At 38.4% G+C, this 23,459-nt stretch overlaps 1 protein-coding gene across 1 annotated transcript; it reads left to right on the top strand.

Moving 5' to 3' along the window:
• The first annotated feature begins 11,527 nt into the window (after positions 1 to 11,527).
• LOC143362524 (uncharacterized) lies at positions 11,528 to 14,502 on the top strand. The gene is made up of 2 exons (XM_076802771.1): positions 11,528 to 11,710; positions 13,894 to 14,502. The coding sequence occupies exon 2, from the start codon at positions 13,940 to 13,942 to the stop codon at positions 14,378 to 14,380; it is 441 nt and encodes a 146-aa protein (XP_076658886.1). The 5' UTR covers positions 11,528 to 11,710; positions 13,894 to 13,939; the 3' UTR covers positions 14,381 to 14,502.
• Positions 14,503 to 23,459: the final 8,957 nt, after the last annotated feature.

Here is a 23,459-nt window from a genome sequence, read left to right as displayed (position 1 = left end):
TGAATAAATGTATTAAACGACTACACAATCGTAGAAAAATTAGAAATTGTATAGTGTTCAGAGAAGACAATGGGTGAATTCTCAATTACGGAACGTGTTAGGGTTGATCGAGGTGGAAGCACTGTGTTCGTTGTTAGTAAGTCACCGATTTTCACGCACATTTTTGTACGGATGTTTAACAATGAAAGTATAGTCGATTAAAAACTGTTCCTTTTTCTTTGAACATTGAGAGCAATTTTTGATAAGTTAAAAATTGACTGTAACTCAAGTACAAAAATTAGAAACAAATCTGTGACAACCCTAATTTAACATTACATGCTTGTGAAAAGTGTTCTAATAACTTAGAATTTAAATGGCGGTTTAAGTCGGTCTCTTCGAATTAATTCAAAGTCAACTTGGAAGCTTCCAAAGATCAATAAAGATGGATTTCCGCCCACGCAAAGTTATAAAACCGTCAAAGTATAAAAATTTCGCACAACTATTTCTTGCACCCTCAACAGTGTTTTCTCGGGATTGCGAGAAGCACTTGTTTAAAGAACAGTTGTTTAATTAGCAAACGTTCGGACAAGGCTCAACAAAAAAGTTCCTGCCCAAGTCAGACTCCTCGGAACTTCCCTTCCATTCGTTTCAGATTTTGATACACCAAAGATGGGCCATCTTGACGAAACTTTGCAACAATTCGCAGGAATAATTAAGTGAATTAAGAACAGTTCGAGCGAAGTTCCCTTGCCGTGCCATGGCGAGCGATTCCGAGAACAATTTTCGCTTGGTTCCCTTACTCGAAGGTAATTAAAGATTTTTAGCAATATTTAATCGGCGGGGTGACTGAATTTAAAATTGTTTCAATTATTGAAGCTGACACGTATTTCTAAAGAACTCTGTAACATTAAAAAATCACTGACTTTGCGTAAACAAAAAATACGCGATTCTATGTGAAACAATGAGTCTGTAACATATTACACAATATTTGTCTTCGGGTTATTATTTCAAGAAAATACAATTTGAAAATTCAAGCACAAAATGTATATTTAAAACTTGAATTTTTCTAAAACTGAGACTCGGATAAAAAATGTTATTCTCCACCTTTTATCTATTTTCGTATGTAGAATATATTGTTATAACTTCACCATTCAAATGAGTTTAATTATTCAAATATTCGCTGAATATTTCAACACAGTTTTCGCCAAAATGAAATTCCAGGTAAAAAGAGCTTTGCTTCGCATTTTTAATTTGCATTCGACGTAGTATAATGAAGTTTTTAGGATTTTCAGTCCACCCGCTGTGTGCTGTGGTATATTTTAGAAAGCATCGGTTTAATTTGGCATTTCGTTGCTATTATTTTGAAGTTCGCGCAATTCCGTCGGACGAGAGCGAGCGGATCGACGGACGCTGGAAACGCTCGACGGACCATAATTCCCATCATTGTTGAGTGCGAAAGTATGTTCGAAATAATTAACCAGCGGCTCTAAGTTCGAACTTCCGTACACCTTCGTTCGTTTCGTTGTTCGGGAATAACCGGGGGCTTTCGTGCATTGAAAATGAACCGGGTGCGTTGGCTTTCCGCGAACGAATTCGGAGATACTTCGCTGGAATTGTCCTACTGATGAATCTGGAGGTATTCTGTTCATTCGCCATAATTAATTTCAAACAAAAATATCATCCACATCGAAATTTTCAAAAAATCTTAAGAGTCTGATACTTGCCTAATTAAACTACATTGACTTTAGACAACCTGCAAATTAGCAGCCGAGCAGCAGTGCGCGCAAGTGAATTTTTACTTTCGGGGAAGCGGTCAGAAAAACAACTTTAGAACGAGAGTCCGAAATTGGTTCAGATTAGTTCTCGGAAGAGTTTCGAACAAAGATGTCTGGTCTTGTCCACGCCCCCTAGTTGTTCCCCGCGGTGAAAAATTTTCAATTACCTTTCGCGGCAGTTAGCCGGGCAATGAAACTGGAAGCTGTGCTCCTCTCCCCGAGAAATTGGCACTCGGATAGTGACCAAATTCTATGTCGGAGGAGAAGCTGGTCCGAGGAATGCACCCGAATGCAGCAAGACCGAAGAATGTGCAATTCCATCTGACCAAAAGGTGCTTCCGGTCCCGCCGAATCGCGTTATTGCGAATACCGAGTTCGTTTCTATCGTTCGTGAACGTTCGCGGTTCCCTCTTCGCGTTCACCGGGACCATTTTGGTAGACGATTAGGCGAAGAGATGCTGAGTCTCCCACACAAACTTCAGAGGCAATGTAAAACTGTAAAGTGACAATTGTTTGTGCCTGTCTAGGAAATATGAATATGGGAGCCACTAACTACGAAACAAACTTAAAAATTGGTTAAAAAATTCTATAAATTCCTGCTTTTGAAATGGTAAATATTTTCGAAAAAGTTGTTGGTTCGTTGAAGCAGTCAGGTCTTAGCTGGCATGAAGCCTCTGTAAAGGAACTGTCTGGTCTGTGGAGTATCGTAGGATGGGTGAAGCTCATTGAAAAATATTTGCACGTTTTCGAGAGGGCTGTTTGAACGGGTCGCGAAAATCCGGCTTAACTCGTGTCCGCGCGCAACAACGGAAACGGAATAAAACCTGAAAATCCGCGACGCGAAACTGAGCGTTGTCGCGCGACCCTGGAAAACGCGGAAAATCAGCGAGCGTTTTCGCGCGGCAATCGTGGTTACAAATCGGGATTTACAATCCCAGAATCGATATAAATAAGTACCCGTTATCAAAATTCAAAATAAGCATCACCAGAGAAGTCTAAATATTTCTTAACCAATTAACAAATTTATCTATGCTTGGCTTAACTTCACCTTGGCAACCCAGAAATTTTTAACTTCCTACTATATAATCCTGTAGATCTTGACGTGGAAGTGTCAAAAATCGAAGTTTTAAGGCGAGGAATTCATTGGTTCAAAAGTTATGCGTGTTTAAAGTTGAGCGATTACACTTTGTTCTGTGACAAGCTGTCGTCGAACAGTAATTAAAATATACAGAATCATATACGGGATCTTAAAGAGAAGGTATAATCCTAGTTGGTTGGGATTAGGTCGGGGGGGGGGGGGCACGCTTGCAAATCTATGTTATCGACATCAGCGCGTGCATGTGCTGCCATCCAGCGATTCCACTCATCAAACGACGCGCAATGCCGAGCACACACCAACATAGCGGTGCCCCTATCTGTCAAAAAGGCTTAATACGTTATGCGCTGCGTCGGTCCCAAGGGACCGACATCAAACTTTTCGTTCAGGCGGTGTCGGTCCCCGAGGAACGATACTAGGCTTTTCGCGAAGGCGCTGTGTCGGTCGATACGGAGAGGTGACTTGTGTTTAGACACAAACTTGCAGTAATTACAGCGTGAATGGGACGTCCATATACATAGATACAAGCTCCACGCTTAACGTGTTAAAATCGCTCAACTTTAAGCGCGCATAACTTTTGAACCAGTGAATTCCTCGCCTTTAAACTTCGATTTTTTACATTTTCTCGTCAAGATGTACAGTATTATATAGTGAAAAGTTAAAAATTTCTGGGTTGCCATGATGAAGTTTAACCCTGTGCTTTGCTAAATCAACTACTGCCTCGCGACAATTGAAAGAAGAATTGAATTTTACTTGTAGACGCCGTTCCTTTTGAATAAATTGCAAGAATTTAGGGCAAGGCGAACTTAAGTTGCAAGGTGCAGATAAATCATAAATAATGGTCTGAAGAAGTGAACCTAAACCTCTCTTGCATCGTTGGACACACACACATTGGACAGTGTCGAAAAAAATGAGCGTTTCGTTTCAGGACGCGTTGGTTGGTTAAGCGACAAGTGTACAGAGCTGTTATTTTTTTCTGGCAACTTTGCTTATGGTTTAAGGGTAGAATAAATATCGCTGGTCAAAAGAAATCGAGCGACCAACGGTGGAGGACATTGGGTTAACCGCGCGGATTGTTTGACGCGGCCGCGGACGCCGCGAAAAAAGATGACACTTTTGTCCGCGAGGGGCGGGATTTTTCAGGATTTTTGGGTGACACGCCGCTGACAGCGCAATTTCGCGAAATCCCTACGCATGCATCACGCGTCGCTCTGCGTGTTCTCCCGGAATTTTCGGCTGGCGAAATTTCTTTTCGGTTCGGTGGGAACACCTGCACGGTGTACACAGGCTGTTTCACTTCGTTTTATCGAATCTCCTCTGCCTGTTACTACTTTAAAATGCCATCAGAATTATTCTGTTCGTAGAGAGTCTAGCGGGATATCCTAATCAGTGAGTCTATTCTTTGCTTTAATGAACCCTTGTGTCAATATATGAAATTTTGTATGTTCATTCATTTTTATATTTTTGTGCCTTAGGTTTGAATCAATGTATAGTGACAGCAGACAGCTGTGGCAATTCTTCTATTTGAAAAATAATTTTCCTTTTTTTCTTAAGTGTTAAATTAATGTTTTTTGTCCGCGTATGATAGATTGTTGAAATATTGTTATTTTATTATATTGAGAATCTATTGATTTTTTTAGTTGGTGCAGGAGTTGTTCAATTTTGTAGAGAACAAAGGAAAGTATTCGTAATTTTATTCCTTTGCACGAGGATAATGGGAAACAAAGGATAATTGAATTCCTCTTTCAAATTGAATGCTGTACATTTTGTATGTATATGGTAATTGGCTGATATATCTCTACAGTAATTAAAATTTCAGGTTTCCCGCACCACGAAAGTTGTTTTAATCTTTTCTTTCGGTACAGAAGTTGTACAATTTTGTGTGGAACAAAGTATAAAACCGATAACTTTATACTCCTGCAAGGAATTAATGAGGATCCAGAAAATTAATTTCATTTTTTAAATTGAATGCCACCCGCTGTTTACCCTGAAATATTAATGGCAAAGCATAATTACTAGACTGCAGATGTTTATGAAAATTTACGTTCTTCAGGGTTGATTGATTTTCTAACATGAAGCAGGTAGTTTGTTATCCTGATACGCCAGGTAAATTAGCCTGGTAAAAAAGAATATTAATTGTATTCAATATTAATGGGAAACATGATTGACTACTCTGCTGATATTTTTGCAAATTTGAAGTAAGCTTGAAACATGTTACCGTGATGCTGGGTAAAAAGGAACATTAAATCCACTGTCGACTTTATTAAAATTTATTATATTATATCATGGTCTCTAAATCTCAGTTTGGTTGTTTTACTGTCCCTAAATTAAAAAATTTTACATTGAACGATCGTAAAAAGTGGTCCTTAAAAATGAAGGAAGTTCTAAGAATTTCGATTATTATATCGTAAGTTTTACATCAGACCTTCGATCAGGAATAAAGATTTTCGAACATCTTCGACCAGGGGAAACTTGAAAATCGCGAAAACATTCGCGGTTCATCGATCGCTATAATCGTAACGCGGAATGGCACTAGGGTCTCTTTCAGCAGCGTTCTTATCGCGCGTGATTATGTTCGTTCTCCCTAGGAATCGAACGTGTGACCATCGTGCCGAATGAATATAGTTGGACGCCAGCGTCGTCAACAGATCGTGAAATTGAACGAGCCGACGTGTGTGGCGCAAATACGCGTTAAAGATCCCACAGACCTTTCCGAATATTCGCAGTGACAACATCTACCTGGTGGCCCAAGTTAAATTGCACTAAGTTGCCATTTGTTCGTCGCCAAACTCTTTTAATATTAACCTTATGGTACCACGACCGGTTTCATATTTTTTATTTCAAAATTATTGAAATCGCAAAGAAGCTTCCATTAGAAATTATTAAATAAATTTCTTCGTTCGAGCACGCACTGTTAAAAAAATTACGGAAAATCTTAATAAATTCGGTTCTGCAATTTTTATAAAACAACCAGATTTTTATAAAACAACAATTTTTGCAAAAATAACGTGTAGAAAGACACCCAAAATTGTCACAGAGGAAGGAAGTAAAAGAAAAATTAAATACACCCTTGCTACATGTTAAGAACAAAGTAATTATTGCACCGTGGATTATTATGCAAAATTGGCTGATAATTGCAAGACAAATGGGCTGCAAAGGCACTCATTTCCTGCCTTAAAAATATTAATGAGTTGGAAATAATACAATGGTATTTATAAATGTTTTAAATATTTCCACTTTTTTGTATTTGATCTACCTATTTCGATCATAAATGTATAAAACCCGCAGTCTAGTAATTAGAATTATGTCGCATGGTTCATTTTGTACAGTGTAATTTGCAATTTTCAGGAAAAAAACTTCGATAGAAAAATCCGCTTTTACGGGCCCTTTGAATATCTCGTCGTTAAGGGAACAGCGCCGGCAGTGTCCAGCATAGTTCCCAGGGCTTGTCACACCCCTAACCAGATTATGTTCGCAATGCAGCGACACAGTGCGATAAGGGGTGGGCGTACGCGTGACTCAACATGGCCGAGGATCGCGAAACTGTGTCACGAGATTGGACAAAATTTTATTCGCAGCGAATGATTAGTGACATGATAGACATGTTATAAACGTGATCCTCTAATATGCATACAGATGACTTTCCTAGGAGCGAGTAATAGTGTTTCGGAGATGTGTTGCGCGTGATGTAGTCCTGGGTGCTCGTAATAATTAATAACTTCGTTTAGGAAGTAAATGAAGAGTAAATAGAAAGATGCTGAGGAATAATTGATTATGAATGATTTATTAGTCGGTGTCGCGTTTATGAGTAATTCTAGATGGAGTATTACTACAATAATTAATTATTGTGAGCAGTCAAAATGCCACAATTTTCTACAGAAAGTGAATCGAGAGTAAAGAAGAAAAACAAATACTCAGACGCTAAAGAAAAAATTATTTTTCATCATTTTATTAGTCGATACGTTTACGAATAATTTAAGATGCAGTTGTTCATTATTGCGTGTGTCGAACTGCCAGGACTCGGTTCGTCGAATAAATACAAACCGAATAAATAAATAAATTGCAATGGTTGCTGGGACAAGTCTTGGTGCGCAGGGCAGCGTTTCCTTTTAGTAAAAAGGGAACCCTTGTAGCCATTAATCCGTCGCAGCGCGTTCAGCTTTGGGCCGGAGCTTAAACGAATTTCTACACGACGATAATCCAGTTTTCGGAACCGGTCGTCGCCGAAATTTCATTGTGCCAAGTGCCCGGTAAATTCTCCGCGCATATTCGAACGTAATTCGCGAGCAACTTTCCCGATTAATTAATTTCGTTACGATTCCGTAATGAATTTCGATGACCGCTCCACGCGGGACGAACACGCGAGCAGAATACCTTTGATAAATATATCTCGCGCGATCGAGCGAAACGATGGATCTGAGAAACTTTCGAAAGCGTGTCCCCAAACGGGAAAACGCTCTCGTTTCGATAGAATATTTTCCGCGTCCGCTCGGATTGATTACCCTCGCGAGGTTCTACGGGAATTTCGCGATCACTCGTTTTATTTCGGACGTCGCTCGAACAATCTTCGTAACGCGATTAAATTCCTCGAGCGACTCTGCAAACAATTTATCCAGCAGACGGCTCACACACCTCGAATTTCACTCGACCTCGAACCTTGTAATCGAATCGGCAGCGCCTGGGAAAGAGATAAGTTCGAAAGCCCTTTTGCCCCCCTCCCCCCTCTCCACCCCCCGGGGACGAAGGGAGCTGCAAGTTTGGCAAGTTAATCGGATTCCGGTTGATCAAACGGAAATTTTTAACATACGGTCGAAATATCGAGATCGCGAGAGATGAAAGTACGAATGTCATTTTTCCAGAGATAATTAAAACGATGCATTTTAGCTAGATAACTTTTTACCAAAGAGAAATTTTTATTCGGTGTTCATTACTTTGTTCTTCCCTGGGTTATAAGGAAAATTAGGTATGGGGTTGTTTGAACCGTTTTTTCGTGTGAAATTTAGAGTCTATTGTTTAATAATGCGTCTTGATAAAAACAAGTGATACATTCTTGTAAATTGTTTACTAGGAGAAATTTACTTCGTTTGCTTAGGCATGTTTCATAGCGAAAACAAAGCAGAAATTCTTGAGTACAATGAAGAGTAATTTATTTAACAGTACACATCCCTACAACGATAATTATCAAACTCTCACAGATATCTAACAACCGAATTAAATATTTGTTCAATCTGTTAAAAGGATTTTCCACCTTAAGAATAAGATAAAAATTCAATAAACAAACTCTTTGTTCATATATTGAGACATTCTTTTCCGTGCAATAAAGTGTATTTTATTTCATAGTTGACATCCCAGAAATGATAATAATCTGTTTCGTCTGTTAAACGAATTTCCCACCGTAGGAGTGGAAGAACAATTCAATTAATAAATATTCTCCAAGTACGATGGAGGTTTGCAGAAACCATAACCGTGCAAGGTTTAATGGGATGATCATAGCATTTTTACCAGTCCCGCGTTTTCTCCGAGCAACCGATTCGATTGATCGTAATACTGCAGCGAGTCGCGTTCTCGAAATTCTTCGACGAAATTGTTTCCCGCGTTCCTGGGATCTCCGAGGAGTCGTTTGTACAGGAAAGCGGCAATCAGAGTATATTAAAAATGACAGGAATTAACGTAGAAAGGAGAGAGGAGGGGGTGAGATGGGAGAGAGGAGAGACGGTTGAAGAGGTATCGGCAACAAACGAGACTGTTTTCGCGCGAAATAAGGATATTACGAGCGTCAGACGAATACCAATCGTGCCGAGGCCGGTGTCTGTGCTCGAAAATCGGTGCTTCCTTACCTGTGCGCCTCTCATACCACCTTATGAAACATTCATGGGGCAAAGCAATTCGTCCGTTTCGCGGTGCTTTTTCGTTAGGGGACCGTTTCTTCCTCGTTCCCGACGAGCCCGGCGAACGATCTGCTCTGTTTTCACGCTCTTTCTCTATCTACCGCCTCGATATAGTGGTTTCTCTTTCTGTCTTTGGTTTTGCTCGTTTCTCACTTAAACGTGTTAGATAACAAGAAGGAACGCCATTATGTACATATAAAAATATAATCTTATCGCGATCGATCGGCCCTATTTATAGTACGCGTCGAATTCCTGCGCAAGGAACGACAAACCTTCGTCTTTGGCTTCCTAAGTTTCTTTGACACTTAAAATGCAAGTTTGAACGAGATGACTGATTAATAATCAGCTCTACGAAATTTCACAATTTAGTCGATGTAATTAGTACTGCGTAGACTGGTTACTCGGCAACCTCGAAATTTGGATAAAATCAAAGCGATATATTCAACACTAGAACTACCATCACCGGTCAAATTGACGAGTTTTATATATTTTTTCACAGTTTTTGAAATTCTAAAGATCTTCCCATGGGAAATAATTAAATTAATTTTTTTACTGAACCATATATTATAATTTGAGTTTATTAAGTTCATTATCATCAGAATTTAATTAAATTCGGTCATTTTTACAAGGCAACACAATCACCTTTTTGTGCTTGGTAGGTTTAGAGCTAACATTAGAACTACTAAGCATTACACGTCACCGATATATATTGCTTCATAGTAATGCCAAAATTGCATTTATTTAGTTCCGAAACAATTTTTATTAATCTTCACAAATGAAATTTTTACACATTCACAGAAAAGGTCAATAAAAATATTTTTATAAAAGACGAGAAACCAGACATGTCCATTTTGACATGTTTGGTAATTTTAATGTTAACGTTGGATTGGAACGAAAATTCGTAGCGTTTTCAAATTGAAATTCAAAGACAAAATTAAGATATTTATTCAATAACATATTTTCCATTCTGTTCTATTAGTTTTTGCCATTTTTGAGGTAACTTGTCATGGTATTGAATAAACCTGTGAATAAATGACTTAATTTTATCCGTGCGTTTTAATTGAAAAACGCTACGAATTTTCGCACTAACCCATGTATGTGGAGATTTCTGGTGTTAATTGCTTTTCCTTTTTTTCATTTTTAATTCCAGAAGCCGAGTCCAAAAGTAAATTGTTTAAATATAAAAACTAGGTTCCGAATTTTCCAGAACTTTGCAATGGAAACAGTGTCAGTGGGTGAATGTTCTTTCGACAGAACAAACGCTTGGGAACGATGGTATTCTGTCGGTCCGCGCGCAACAACCTGATACACGGTGTGCACGTTAGTGTGTATATATATATATATTTATGTATAATATATATATATGTATATGTGTGTATGTATAGATAAAATTTCCCCGTCAGCCACGCTCGCTCTGATACGTTTGCGCACATCACAATTTCTTGTCCCGGGTCACGTTCCGCTTCTGAGACGCTTTTCCCCTTATTGCGAAGAATGAAAAGGAAAAATGGTGTCGGTGTTTCTCGCCGCTAATCTCTCTCTCTCTTTCTCTCTCTCTCTCTCTCTCTCTCTCTCTCTCTCTCTCTCTCTCTCTCTCTCTCTCTCTCTCTCTCTCTCTCTCTTGCTCTCACACACGCGTACGTTCTCTCGTTCTCTTTCTTACTATCGGTATAGAATAATTTAAATCGAATCGAGTGAACTGTAGATACACGGTACACGTATGTACATTCGCGGGCGATCTGTGCACGGATCGTTTCGCCGTTTTCTTTTAGACGAGGTTTATAGAGTCGATGGGATCCCCTTAGCCCATTCAAGGCCAACAGTTTTCTGATCGTATTTCTTCCTCTTCGCTCGATTCCGCTCGATTCCGCTCGATTCTGCTCAGTGCTTCAACCTCGATGGCCAATTCCGGGCAATTTGTTTGCCGGCGATCGCAAAAGAGAACTCGATCGACGATTCGGGCAGAAAGGTAATTGCATATGGGGGAATCAATGGGAATGTCGGGAATGTTTCCGAATTTAAATAATTATGATTGCGACGTGAAGGAAATTGTTTACAGTAAAATAAAATATTGAATGTCAGGATGAACTGTTCTGTTGCGTTTCTCTACGGAGTGTCTGGATTTAAACAATTATAATTGTAGCATGAAGATACTTGGTTGCGGAGAAATCAAATCGTGAATTTCGGAGTGAATGAACTTATTTATACTTAATATTTAATGTTTCCCTTACTTTGAATTCCATCAAATGATTCTCAGAAACTGGAATTCGGATAAAATTCGCAGTTTACAGGTTTTGCTGATAGAAACGTGTTGTTTTGATATTCTTATATCAATTTTTAACTTCTTTAATCATGTCCTCTTTAATCATGGAAATAGTTTCAATTATTTAAAGTCATTTTGTGATAGAGAAAATGAAATCAAAGAAAATACGTATATTGATTCGTCTGGAATCTGTCTTCATTAACGCATTGTAGAATTGAAAAAATGTTTAAAACTTCAATGCAGTTTTTATTCCATCTGTCATTATATATAATATTTATGTCTCAATGATTGTATAAACTGGGCTTCAAAAAATGGAAACCATGCAATTCCAAACTAAACGTAGCTACTATTTGAACAATATAAGAAACATACTCAGCGTATCGTTGTTTGTAGAATAAGGAGGTATATTCAGGGCGTGTTATCGCTTTCGAAAATAAATATTTTTGTAGAACAATGGTTTCGGAAAGAAACGGTCTCGCTATCCCGATAACAGATCCTGGTATTTCAAGTAGAAAATATGTACTTCACAAGCGAATATCCACCATCTCTAGTACAGAGAATAGAACGAAGGATAGTATAGGGAGAGAGGAACAGCTAGAAGAATGCATGGGAGATAAGAACAGAAAGAAGGAAGAATGAAAATGAAGCAGAGCGGAGCAGACGGATGGTGGTAATAGAATGAAAATTGCGGGTGAAGCCACTGGAAAATGTAAGTATTAGGTTATTGTGGATGAACTGATTATTTGCTCTCACTCTGAATCTCTTTCGGCTATGCTCTTGCAAATAGACACACTTCAACACTGTCCTCCTCTCTTTACTATTGTTAAAAATACTTAAAACATTCTCAAAATTAAAAATGGGGCACTTGCAAACACCAAGAAACATGCTAGACATGAAATTTTGCAAAAATTTATCAATATACTGCTGTTGTAATTGTTTTTGAAGATTCTTTTCAGAAAATGACTCTAGCATTTAATTGAACACAATATTTTCTATTTGATATAATTTTCACATTTACCTCTTCGGTGTATAATCTTGATTTATAGAAAAAATAAGTTCAACTCATCTGAAAGGGTAGTAGAAACAGTTTTCGTTCGAAAGAATCTCAAAACATTAATACAAAATACAAAGGTAGCGCCAATTCATGCACTAGGAGCTGCAGAGAAACATTATTTTCGCTACATGGACCACATTTTTCACGTCAGAGAATGGTATTGTTGGTAAATCAGGAATTCCTCTCATTTTATCTGTGCTCTAAATTGTGACGTTTTTCAAATATTAGGAATTATATCGAATGAATCTCGAGTTTAATTTTAAATACAATCAAAGACAGCATTAATTCATTTACAAGGGGCTGTAAAAAATTATTTTCTCTATATTGCTGTTGTTAGTAAATCACGAACTCCTCTCATTTTATCGTTGTCAGAAATAGTGACATTTGTTGGTCAACAAGAACAATATCGAAAGAATCTCGAGATTACTACTAACAGAACCAAAGGCAACATCAATTCGGCTTGAAGGGGCTGGGAAAAAATGATTTTCTGTGTGTAACTCTCATTTTTAATGAAATATTCCAAATTACAATTAAATATTCCACTGCAGGTTGTATTCTTCGATTCGTAGGTTCACCGAAAACCGAATCCGACGGTATCTCGGGTTAAACCAACCCGGTGCGGTTGTATGGGAGGGGTGGGGAACGGGTTAATTAGGGTGCATGCCCAATTCGAGCTCTCGTTAAATGTTTCCTATTGCGGGTTTCGGGCTGAAAACTGAGCGCGAAGACAATATCCGGCTCGTTAAGCAGAAACGGTAATGACAGAGGCCCGGTTTTACTCGTCATCTGCAGGTCGAATTCGCGAAACATAAAATCCAATCGCTACACATGTTCATCTACGAACCGCATTCTCTTTTCATCGTTCGGCACACTATCGCAATTACGGAAGAAACACGATCGGAACATTAAACGACACATCCACACACTCAATCGGGGATCTTACGTGCCCGTAACTCAATAATCCCGAAAGTTCCGAGATCGTTCACGATCCCTTCTACGATCGACGAAATCTCTATCGACCCCCGATGTTCCTTTTACCGAACCCGTTTTTTACGGATTCGTCGAAGAACACTATAATCTTGAAGAACGTCATGCGCTCTAGAGCGTCCAGGCTAAATTAGACTGTACAATAATGGCCCACTTTTGGTAACTGCGATCTCTCTCCTTTTACCAATCATCATAGAGAGCTGATTGGTGGAAGTTATGGTTGGGGAACACGCCTACAGTGCCCTTCAGATTTGTTGGTACTGTCGAGGTTACTCTGTGTGAGCACGATCACTTTCCGAAGGTCTTAGATATATAATATTTAGCGTAAAAAAAGTGAAACTTTCTGATAACTCAAAATGTACATACTATATATTTATAACAAAAATACCATCAAATTATGACTGAATTATAAAGAAAAATGTCTCAACAGGTTTAAAAGAAAATACAAAGAACGTTTCAATGGATTAACAAGCAACGAGCAACGAACAACTACTGAAAGCTTTTGCAGTTCACTCAGGAAGTACACAATATACTTTTAAAACGAAAATATCATAAAACTCTAACTGAATTACAAAGAAAAGTCTGTCAGTAGGTCTTAAAAAACCAAAAAGAACGTTTCAATGAATTGAAGCAATGAAAAACTACAGAAACCTATTGTAGATCACTCAGGAAGTACACGATATACATTTACAACGAAAAGACCATAACATTCTGACTGGTTTAAAAAGAGATAGTCTCAATGTATTCCCAAAAAATCAAGAGGAACAACTCGCTAGGTTAACAGTCAACGAGCAACGACAAAAATCATTAAATTAACTAATTTCCTTGACAGTTTTCATCATAATTTTCAGATTCACTGGAGGTGCGTTCCCGAACAGCACTTTAGCCGATGATTTCATGAAAAATCATCATTCGCGACGATCCTTCGCGCTGATTGCACCGAGAGTCCGTCGAGGATACCGATCGATCGATCAAAGGATGTCTATTGAAGGTAAAAACGGGTTATCGCGCGGCTCCGCTCCGGATCGATCGATCCAGGATGATCCTGCGAGGATTGCTGGTAGAACAACGGTGTCCTGTTCTCCTGTGTTCTTGCATTCCTCGGTTATATCTCACCGACAACACTCGCAGCTGTGCTGTCATCGGTGTCCACGCATGTTCTGCGATCCTCCGCGCCGCGAAATTGATTCCAGAGTGCCGGCGGACACCTCGGCGCTGCTGCAACGACCTGCAACAAATGAAACCGGGATTTTGTTTACTTGCGACTGTGGATCATCACCGTGGAATACCATTTCCAGTGGGCAAATAGTCCCATTCTATTTTGCATTGCACAAATAAAATATTTTAGCTCACCTGAAACGATTCTGAGACTGTCTCTAGAATATGATCTGAGAATATGTTTAAAGACTTTCTAAAATAGTATTTCGTTTAATGAACAATCGGTTTTATTTTAAATAGTGTTCCTGCCTTTAAAATAAAATGTTTCATCTGGTTTAAAGACGTCTTAATATAGTACTTTGTTTGACCGATATACTGGTTCATTTTTAAGTAATGCCGTATCATTGAGAATAAAATATTTCATTCGAATGGGAGAGTTTTTAGAATAGTAATTAAAATACAATTTTACTTGAAGGATATATTGCTTCATTTTAAATACTGCTGCATCCACGAAAATAAATTCATTTGATTTGAACACGTTTCAGAATAGAATTTAATTTGAAGAACGCTTTATTTAATTTTTAATAGCGCTACAGCCTCGAAGATAAAATATTTTATTTCATTTGTAGACGTTTTAAAATAGCATTTAAAACAAAATTTTATGTGAAGAACATTCTATTTAATTTTAAATAGCGCCGCATAACACTGCAATATTGAACATAAAATATTTAATTTTCTCTAAAGGCGTTTTAACCCTAGAACAACCGACGATTGACGTATAGCTACTTCTACCGGAGGTGTCAAAGTGACACATTTATTTATTTCTTCCAGTAATTTATTGCTTCGTAAAAATTTTCACATAGTTTCCAAGTAATTTTATGGGTTCAAATATTTCTGCAGATCACGATAAAAAATAGAATTCCGATTTTCTGAAAGTATTATGGCACAAAATAACGTTTCCCCTGTCAGCGTTTGTTTCTGACTCAATATGAAATACAGAAGCATATCAATATATACAAGCGTTACATGTTGTTATATACATGCGAAGATATTATTACGGCCATGTAACAATATGAAGAAAGTAAAAAAAGATTGAAAAAATCACAAGTTTACCTATGTCCTGTGGGGGTCAAAATGACTCATCTCGGTATATGTACATCAAATTTACGATATACTACATCAAATTTTACAACAAAAAGACAACAAACATGTTAGAGTTGATGCGTGTATATATACTTTAACGTGTGCATTTATTATCGTAACGATTACATTCGATTACACAAACACGTGCTCTGCACGTTCCGCGTTAATAATCGCCATATTATAGAGTTGTCAATTGTTTTTTGCGCACGCATCTAGCCTCCCCCCCTACACTCTGGAGCTCACGTCAGATGACTGCCGAATATATACAGGCGCGGATTAGAATAATACTCCTTCACAAAACAGAAAAAATTTTTAAAAAATTAATAGAAAAATTTTAGGAAAAGTCACAAAATTTTAAAACACAAAATGTAGTGAAAATAAGTAATCATTATAAGAAAAGCCAAATAAGTAATTTTGACCCCCCTTGGTTGTTCCAGTGTTAAAAGAGCACTTCACATCTTAGTATTCCATTTAATTAATTCATTTTGTTCTAAATCCTGCTGCAACTTTGAAAATAATATATTTTCTATGAGAGTATTACAGTAGTATTTCAATTGAAGGATCCTGAGTATGGTTGGCTTAATTTTTTACATGTTTCTAATTCTTTTACATATTTCTCTTGTTTGCATGCTAATTAAAAAAATCTGTAATATTTTGCTTTCCCTTACTGTAAAAAGAAAATTGCAAAAGAAAGAGCTAAATGTGAAAAAAGCGAATGTTAAGAATTAAATATATTCGTCAGGAACAAATCAATTTGCCACAGAGTCGTCACAGTAGAATCGTGCGTGGAAGTGTCTACTACTGGTTTAGTATGTATTATGTTTAATTAATTCCCTCTTGAATCGAGTGTGCGCCTCGGCATAGATGTCCCAATTAGCTGAATGGGTCCAAGTTATTGGCCCGTGGAATACTTTAATCGGCAGTCGAACGCGAGAAATTCTCGCAGGACTCGGTTCCCGAACTATTTCATAAACCGAAGTTTCGGAGGTCTACCGCGCTGCAAGCCAGGCTCTCGAAAACACGCTGCCAAACAATTCCTAATTAGACAACTTAAACGCCAATAATAGCACGGTCTAACATATTCCTCGAGCACCTGATACGTTCCACGAAGGATACTCTCGTGAGAATAATTTGCCGGAGACTTGAGTCTAAAAGGACTCGGTCAAAGAGACTCCTTTAGTCAAACTTAATACTCTTGGAGTTGTCGAACTATCGGGTCCTTAAACAAGCCAATCGAACTTCCTTTCATATTTTTGGAATGTGAAATATACAATTGATTATATGATGGAGTTAATATTTAGACACTCTTTACAATAGAATAGCTTTTTTAAAATTCTTTTCACATTATTGAAATGTGAAATATACAGTTAATTCTATGATGGTATTCATATTCTTTATAATAGAATAGCTTTTTAAAAATTTAATAAAATACACTGAACTTTTTAAACGAGTTAGAATTGAATGTTATAGGTACATACGTACTAATTGTATTTGCTTCAAGGTCTCAGGACTCTATCGAACACTGTTCTGCAAAGAAATATGTATCGTGGATTTCTCTGGAGAGTACAGCAACAATTAGACTACTCAAACACCAGTAATATCTCGGTATAATATTCCTGAAGCATACTATACGGTTCCCCGAGGATATCCCTAAGGGAAGTAACTTAGGGTTATATCAGAGTATTTCTGGACTATGGAGACTTTTATATATGACTTGCTACTTCCCTTAAATTGCCTTAACATCACTTACGACGTCATCAACGACCTTACAATTTTTTAGAAGACCTCGCAGCTTTTACAAATTTTTTTAAAAACTTTTGCATTTAACCACCCCTTTTAAAATCTACTTCTGTATATACTACATTTCTATGGACACTCAGAATTTTTGTATTAAATTACGTGCTTGTTACATTCGAGTAATAATTCTTTGATGATCATCAAACCTTCTTGCAAGTCCCAGAAAATTTTGCAATCGGTCTACCACCCATCATCCACCATAATCTCAGTCCCAGACATCCTGATACCATTCCAGAAGATTGTTCTCCACGATCCCGTATTTTATAGGTTCTAAAACGACCAAGCTACAATTTTCTTCATTTTCTTGAAGGCTCTACAATCTCATAATGGATCCCAAATATTTTTACAGGCCCTAAACGCTTTAGTATTCAATCTACGTTCATCCCCTATACTCGTCGTTCCGACAACGCCCCTAAGGCACTTACGACAGTTTTTTTCTGGATTAATTCCATCTTTATAATCTCCTCAATATTTTCGTCGGTCTCTCGAATTGTGTCGGAGGTACCTGTTCGATAACGTAGCCAGCATCCCCACCGAGCAATGTAATAAAGGCGAAACAACGTATTAACAGTGAAAATAAAAGGGTGCCGAGATGAGATTCTTTTAGTGCCTATAGACTCGGTTCATCTCCACATGACGATTACTTGTAAGAGGGTAACGTTTTTCAGAAAACAAATAGAATCATGGCGTGTATCTTTGCTGAGCTAAATTCCTGTTTAAGGTTAAAATTGATTCGTTACTATTTATCTTTATTTTTCTCAGATTCTATATCCTTTCAGCTTTAATTTGAAAGAAGTTTCATGGCTCTATCTTAATTCTATTAAAAGTTCTGCGATTTTGTCTCAATCCCTACTTCGTAACAGGCAAAACAGGATTCTTTCAGGAGAGATCGCCTTGTAAAAATATTTACAAGGTCAATATTTATAGGGAATTTTTTCTGCTTATTTTTTCATTACTCTACAACCTTTCAGCTTTAATGTGAAAGAGGTTTCATCGCAGTAGATGAATTCTACTGAAAGTTGTACGATTTCGTGGCAAAAGTGACCGGGTGTTCGCCGCGTTCGCGGGGGTGAGATGAAAAATTCAACCGACCGGAGCATTATTATGAATTTGAAGGAACTTCGTTACAACGGTACGTACTCGACTGAAATACGAGCGGTATCTCGGCTCAATCTCTCGGCGAGATTGAAGCAGCCAGCGGGGATGTAACTTCGAATATGAATATATTGAACGCGGGCGAGCACTCGCACGCGCGCTACTCCCGACAGCTTACGCTCGGATATTCCCGGAGCAGCAGTGTACAGGCCGAAGCATGTAAAGCACGACGCGTGAATTGCTCGAAACTGTCCCAGTTAATTTCAATGCGAACTGATACGACCGCTTCTGCGACCGATCCCGCAGCCTGCGAAGCGCAGTAATTACAGTGTTAGGCTCGTGTGTTCCACCGACCGGCCGGTTGCAACGGATTTTTAATTCCGACACGCTTCGACACGGATTGGACAGCGCGTGCTAGTTCGCGGATTACAATACCAGATTTTTTGACGGACCTCACTGTACAATTTTCTTTCGATTTTCCTTATTTTTCGTGACTTTGTGTTTTTAAAATATACAGCAATGCAAAATGTGGTCTGGATGTAGGTGCGTTTTGTCATTCAGTGTTATGGAAGGGTGAGGAAAAACCGTATTTCCAATTTTAAGCGCTCGTTGGGAAGAGGAAAATTTGCGCTTCGAGTCTGTGGTGGGTTCTGTCCGGAAAAAAATTTTTTGATGAAGGCAGACAAGTTTGAATTCGTGACTTTGTGGAGGAAACGGTAGCTACTAATAGAAGAGGTTTGTTCTTCAATTATGCAAACAATGACTGTAGGATCGACTTGAAATTTTGTATACAGCTGGTCAGAAGGTCGAATTAACATATAAGCTATCAAACAATTCGGGTTGTATCTAGGTATCCAAGGGAACAGTAAAAAAAGTGCATCGAAGATTTTCTGGAAAATCCTTCAAAGTAAACTATGCTCCCATGGTTCCTTAAATCATGCGAACACCACGTGTCGGATCGACTTGAAATTTTGCATGTAGCTAGTCGGAGGGTCGAATTAACGTATGATCCACTAAAAAATTCGCATTGCAACCATGCTTCCACTAGAAAATGCATTAAAGATCCAGTTTCTTGAAAATCCTTAAAATGCAAAATGTATTTGTAGAATAAGAGAATAGATGAGGACAGAGACGTGTATTTTGGATGAAACTATACGTGAAACGGCTACGTGTGAATTGAAATTACCCGTTGGATGCGTGTGTGGCTGCGTGTAATGGATATTTGGACAGATAGGGGTGCAGGCTCGGCCTCGGAAACGCAGCGTCGCGTCGACCCTCGTCGTACGAGTGCCACTACACAGTTTAAGTGTGTTCCATTTGAATATATTAATTATTCATTTTACACGGGGTTGCGGAGGGTGGCGGCCCTCGGGCTGGTTCACGCTCGCGTGGCACCGATTGCCTAAGTATTTCGGGCACGATTGAATACGCCGATGCCGATTTATTAGCCACGGACGCGTGCGCCCGATATATGTATGCATGTACGTCGCCGCGCCCCCCCCCGCACGCCTAATGAGAACACCACGGATTCCAGGTTGCGCCGGATTATTGAATGCGTCATTACGAGGGGATCGCCGACCGCTGGCTGGCAACTCGATTATCCGCTCCCTTGTTCCACGGGAGCCGCATGAATATACTAATTATACCCGCCGGACAGAAAGGCAAGGCGTCCGAAGTGGGACAAGTTCCGCCAAGACTTCCGATGACATTTCCCGCCGTTACCACCAGAACACATATACGGGATGTTTGTTAGGTTGTATGCTAGTGTGACCTTCTGACTTGACGCGTGCGAAGTTACCAGTCGATACGGCAACTTGGATTTGCGGGATCGAGGAACGATCACATCTTTCGTATTTTAAGAATTTTCAAGGAATCTTCGGTGCACTTTTTTAGTTTCCTCTGAAGTATAGCTGAAATCCGGATTGTTTGTTAGCTTACATATATGTTAATGTGGTCTACCCACTACCTACAGCGGCTCACGAAAGTATTCGAACGCTTACGTTTACAAATTTTAATGAATAAAATAAGATGTACTAAACTAATCTATATAGAACAATTTGGTATCTATAGTAAGGAGGAAGTCTCAAGATTATGTCAGTAAAATTTGAAAAGGATTCAACAACGTAGGCAGAAGTTATGATATATTTATTAGAAACACGCATAATAAGAGACTCACAAAAGTACTCGAACGCTACATATATTATTACATTATTTAAAGTTAATATTTCGTTGGACCACCTTTAGCAGTATAACGATGTGTCTCAATCGATGTTCCATACTATAAACCAATGATTTTGTAAAAGTACACTCAATGGAATTCCATACTTCTATGATTTTTTGTTTCAATACCTCCTTTGAAGTAATTTGATATGTATTTAATCTTTTTTCGATTTCAGCCCATAAATTTTCAATTGGATTTATGTCTCGACTTTGCGGTGGAGTAGTTAACATATGTGGTGTGTTATATATTATCCATTCTTTTACAATTCCTGCAGTATGCTTGTGATCGCTATCTTGTTGGAAGTGGAAGTCTTCCAATAATCCTAATTTACGGGCACTTTCTTTAAGGTTGTTCCTTAAAATATTTAAATACTTATATTTATCGAGTATTCCATCAATGAATACCAAATTTCGGGTGCCACTTGCTGCCATGCACCCCCACACCATAACCGATCCACCTCCGTGTTTCACTGTTTGGTGTAAATTTTTTATTTCCAATTCCGTATTTGGTTTCCTCCAAACATAATTTTGACCATCTGAGGCAAAGATGTTAAATTTAGACTCATCCGAAAAGATGACTTTATCCCAGAAAAAAGATCTTTATTGAGATATGCTTTTGCAAAAGTCAGTCTTTTTTCGATTTACCGCATTAATATATGGCTTCTTTCGTGGTACACTGCCATGAAAATCATTATTTCGTAAGATTCGTCGACATAATTCGAGATGAACTTCTTTATAAAACATATCAGCTACCATATTTGTAAGTTTAGGAGCGGATATAGTAGGATCTTTTTTTATTTTACGAATGATAATTTTCTGTTCTCTTTCAGTTAATTTCTTCCGTCGACCTGGTCGAGGGTTGTTCGCAATTGTTCCTTCATTTTTTGATTTTTTATAATAATATAATGTATTGCACACTTTTGTGTTTCTGACTTTTTAGTCTTCATTTTAACTACTACTGTGCACAGTTCTACGTTACTGTTACGGAAACAATGCCTTAACATCAACTGAACATGTACATTCCTTTCTAGGAAAGATGAAAACATATCAACAGCGTTACAGCGTTCGAATACTTTTGTGAGTCACTTATTACGCGTGTTCCTAATAAATATATCATAACTTCTGCCTACGCTCTTGAATCCTTTTCAAATTTTACTGACATAATCTTGAGATTTCCCCCTTACTACAGATACCAAATTGTTCTATACAGATTAGTTTAGTACATCTTATTTTATTCATTAAAATTTGTAAACGTAAGCGTTCGAATACTTTCGTGAGCCACTGTACATGCAAAATTTCAAGTCGATCCTGCTGGTGGTGTTTGCATGATTATGAAACCATGGGAGCATAGTCTGCTTTTTAAGGATTTTCAAAAAAGTTAAGAAAGTTTCATTTTTCGGACGTTTTCTGGAGAACGTGGTCACGATTCGGATTGTTTGCTAGCTTGTATGTTAATTTGACTGATGATTGATCGGTATTTGTGTTATTAACGAACAAAGTGACCCTGTTTCATTGTTCTGTATGAATGAGGATTTTCAAGAAAGTGGATCATTAAAGCACTTTTTACGGCTTTCCTCGGCACTAAGTAACGAGGATGAATACATTTCACATATCTGCAAGAACAAAATGACGTTGTATTGCCTTAAAAATATGACATCTTGAAGTTCACAGAATTGCGAATACCGAAACAGTCTGTACACCCTTGCAAATGTTAATCCTTTATTATTCCCAGCAGTTTCGCGACAGGAATTCCTTGGAATTCAATGGAGGCCAATAAAATCGCTCAAATGGAGGAAACTCGATATACGGAGACACTGGTATAGTAAGCGTGTAAACGAAAGTGGAACGAACATAAAATAATAGCCATCTTTTGCACGGCACTTCGGATGCAGATATCTCCACCCTTCTTCTATGATCGTTTCTATTGAAAATATACCAAATAAATTTGTACGACCGCCGATAAAAAGAGACCACTGGAAACCGCTACTCCCCGCAATGCTGAACTAATTAATCAATATTACGTACACGTCGAGCCACAAAAAACGAACCACCTAAATACTTTAACTAAAGACAACTGTATGGATTACAGAATGTCCACTAAGAGTTAAATCATCTTTATAATTTACTGAAAACTTTGAGCAACCTGAAATTTACGGAGAGTTTGACTTAGATCATTTGTATAATTTACAGACAGTTTTAAGTAACCTTAAACATACTTACTAAGTCTTAAATACTTACTAACTATATCCTTACACAACTTCTTCAATCTATTCTAAACTAAATAGCCTGCATATCCACAGTCGCCAGATCAGGGGAATTGACTCGAATTCAGGGGAGAAAGCTAACACCTCCCTCGTTAGTACTGAATTAGTCACGTGACATTGTCACACACGTACGATAGAGACAGGACGCGTCACGTGACCGGGTCATGGCGAAAGCGTAGGGGAATAGCGTGGGGAGACAAGTTTTAATCTGGCGGCTCTGTTCATATCCGATAAAAATGTTCGGTGTCGTTGATTCGTCTAAAAATTCAAACAACCTGAACATTTTACTGTATTCTACAAAATATTTTGGGTACCCTAAAATCTCTATCGATTTGTGAAAAGTCTCGAGAGGGAAGAATGCAAGATGTCCAAGTTTCTCTGACAGAAGAAAGCTCCCCAGGAGCACTCCGGTTTTTCATTAGGCGACGGAAAAAAAGCTCAACGATTTTCGCGTTTAATAATTTCTAGACAGCCCACGGCTTGCGGCGCGAACTCCTCGAATTAGAGCTGTTTTCCTCTGGCGCGATGCAAATTCGCCGACGTATATCCCCGGGTCTCGAGGCTAGAAGAGAGAGAGAGAGACAGAGAGAGAGGGAGAGAGTTTTCCGCGACGTTGTTCGCAATCCGCGCCTCTAATTTAGACGCTCGAAATTTACAGTCGCGCCCGTAAGCAGTTAAACTTAATTAATGCGAAAGTCGGTCTCCGGGCTCCGGACTTTTTTTTCTCGTTTTCGTGCGAG

The sequence above is a fragment of the Halictus rubicundus genome, chromosome 17 (assembly GCF_050948215.1).
Source record: "Halictus rubicundus isolate RS-2024b chromosome 17, iyHalRubi1_principal, whole genome shotgun sequence".
In the NCBI taxonomy this organism is placed as follows: domain Eukaryota; kingdom Metazoa; phylum Arthropoda; class Insecta; order Hymenoptera; family Halictidae; genus Halictus; species Halictus rubicundus.
This window is presented reverse-complemented; position numbering and strand designations above follow the sequence as displayed.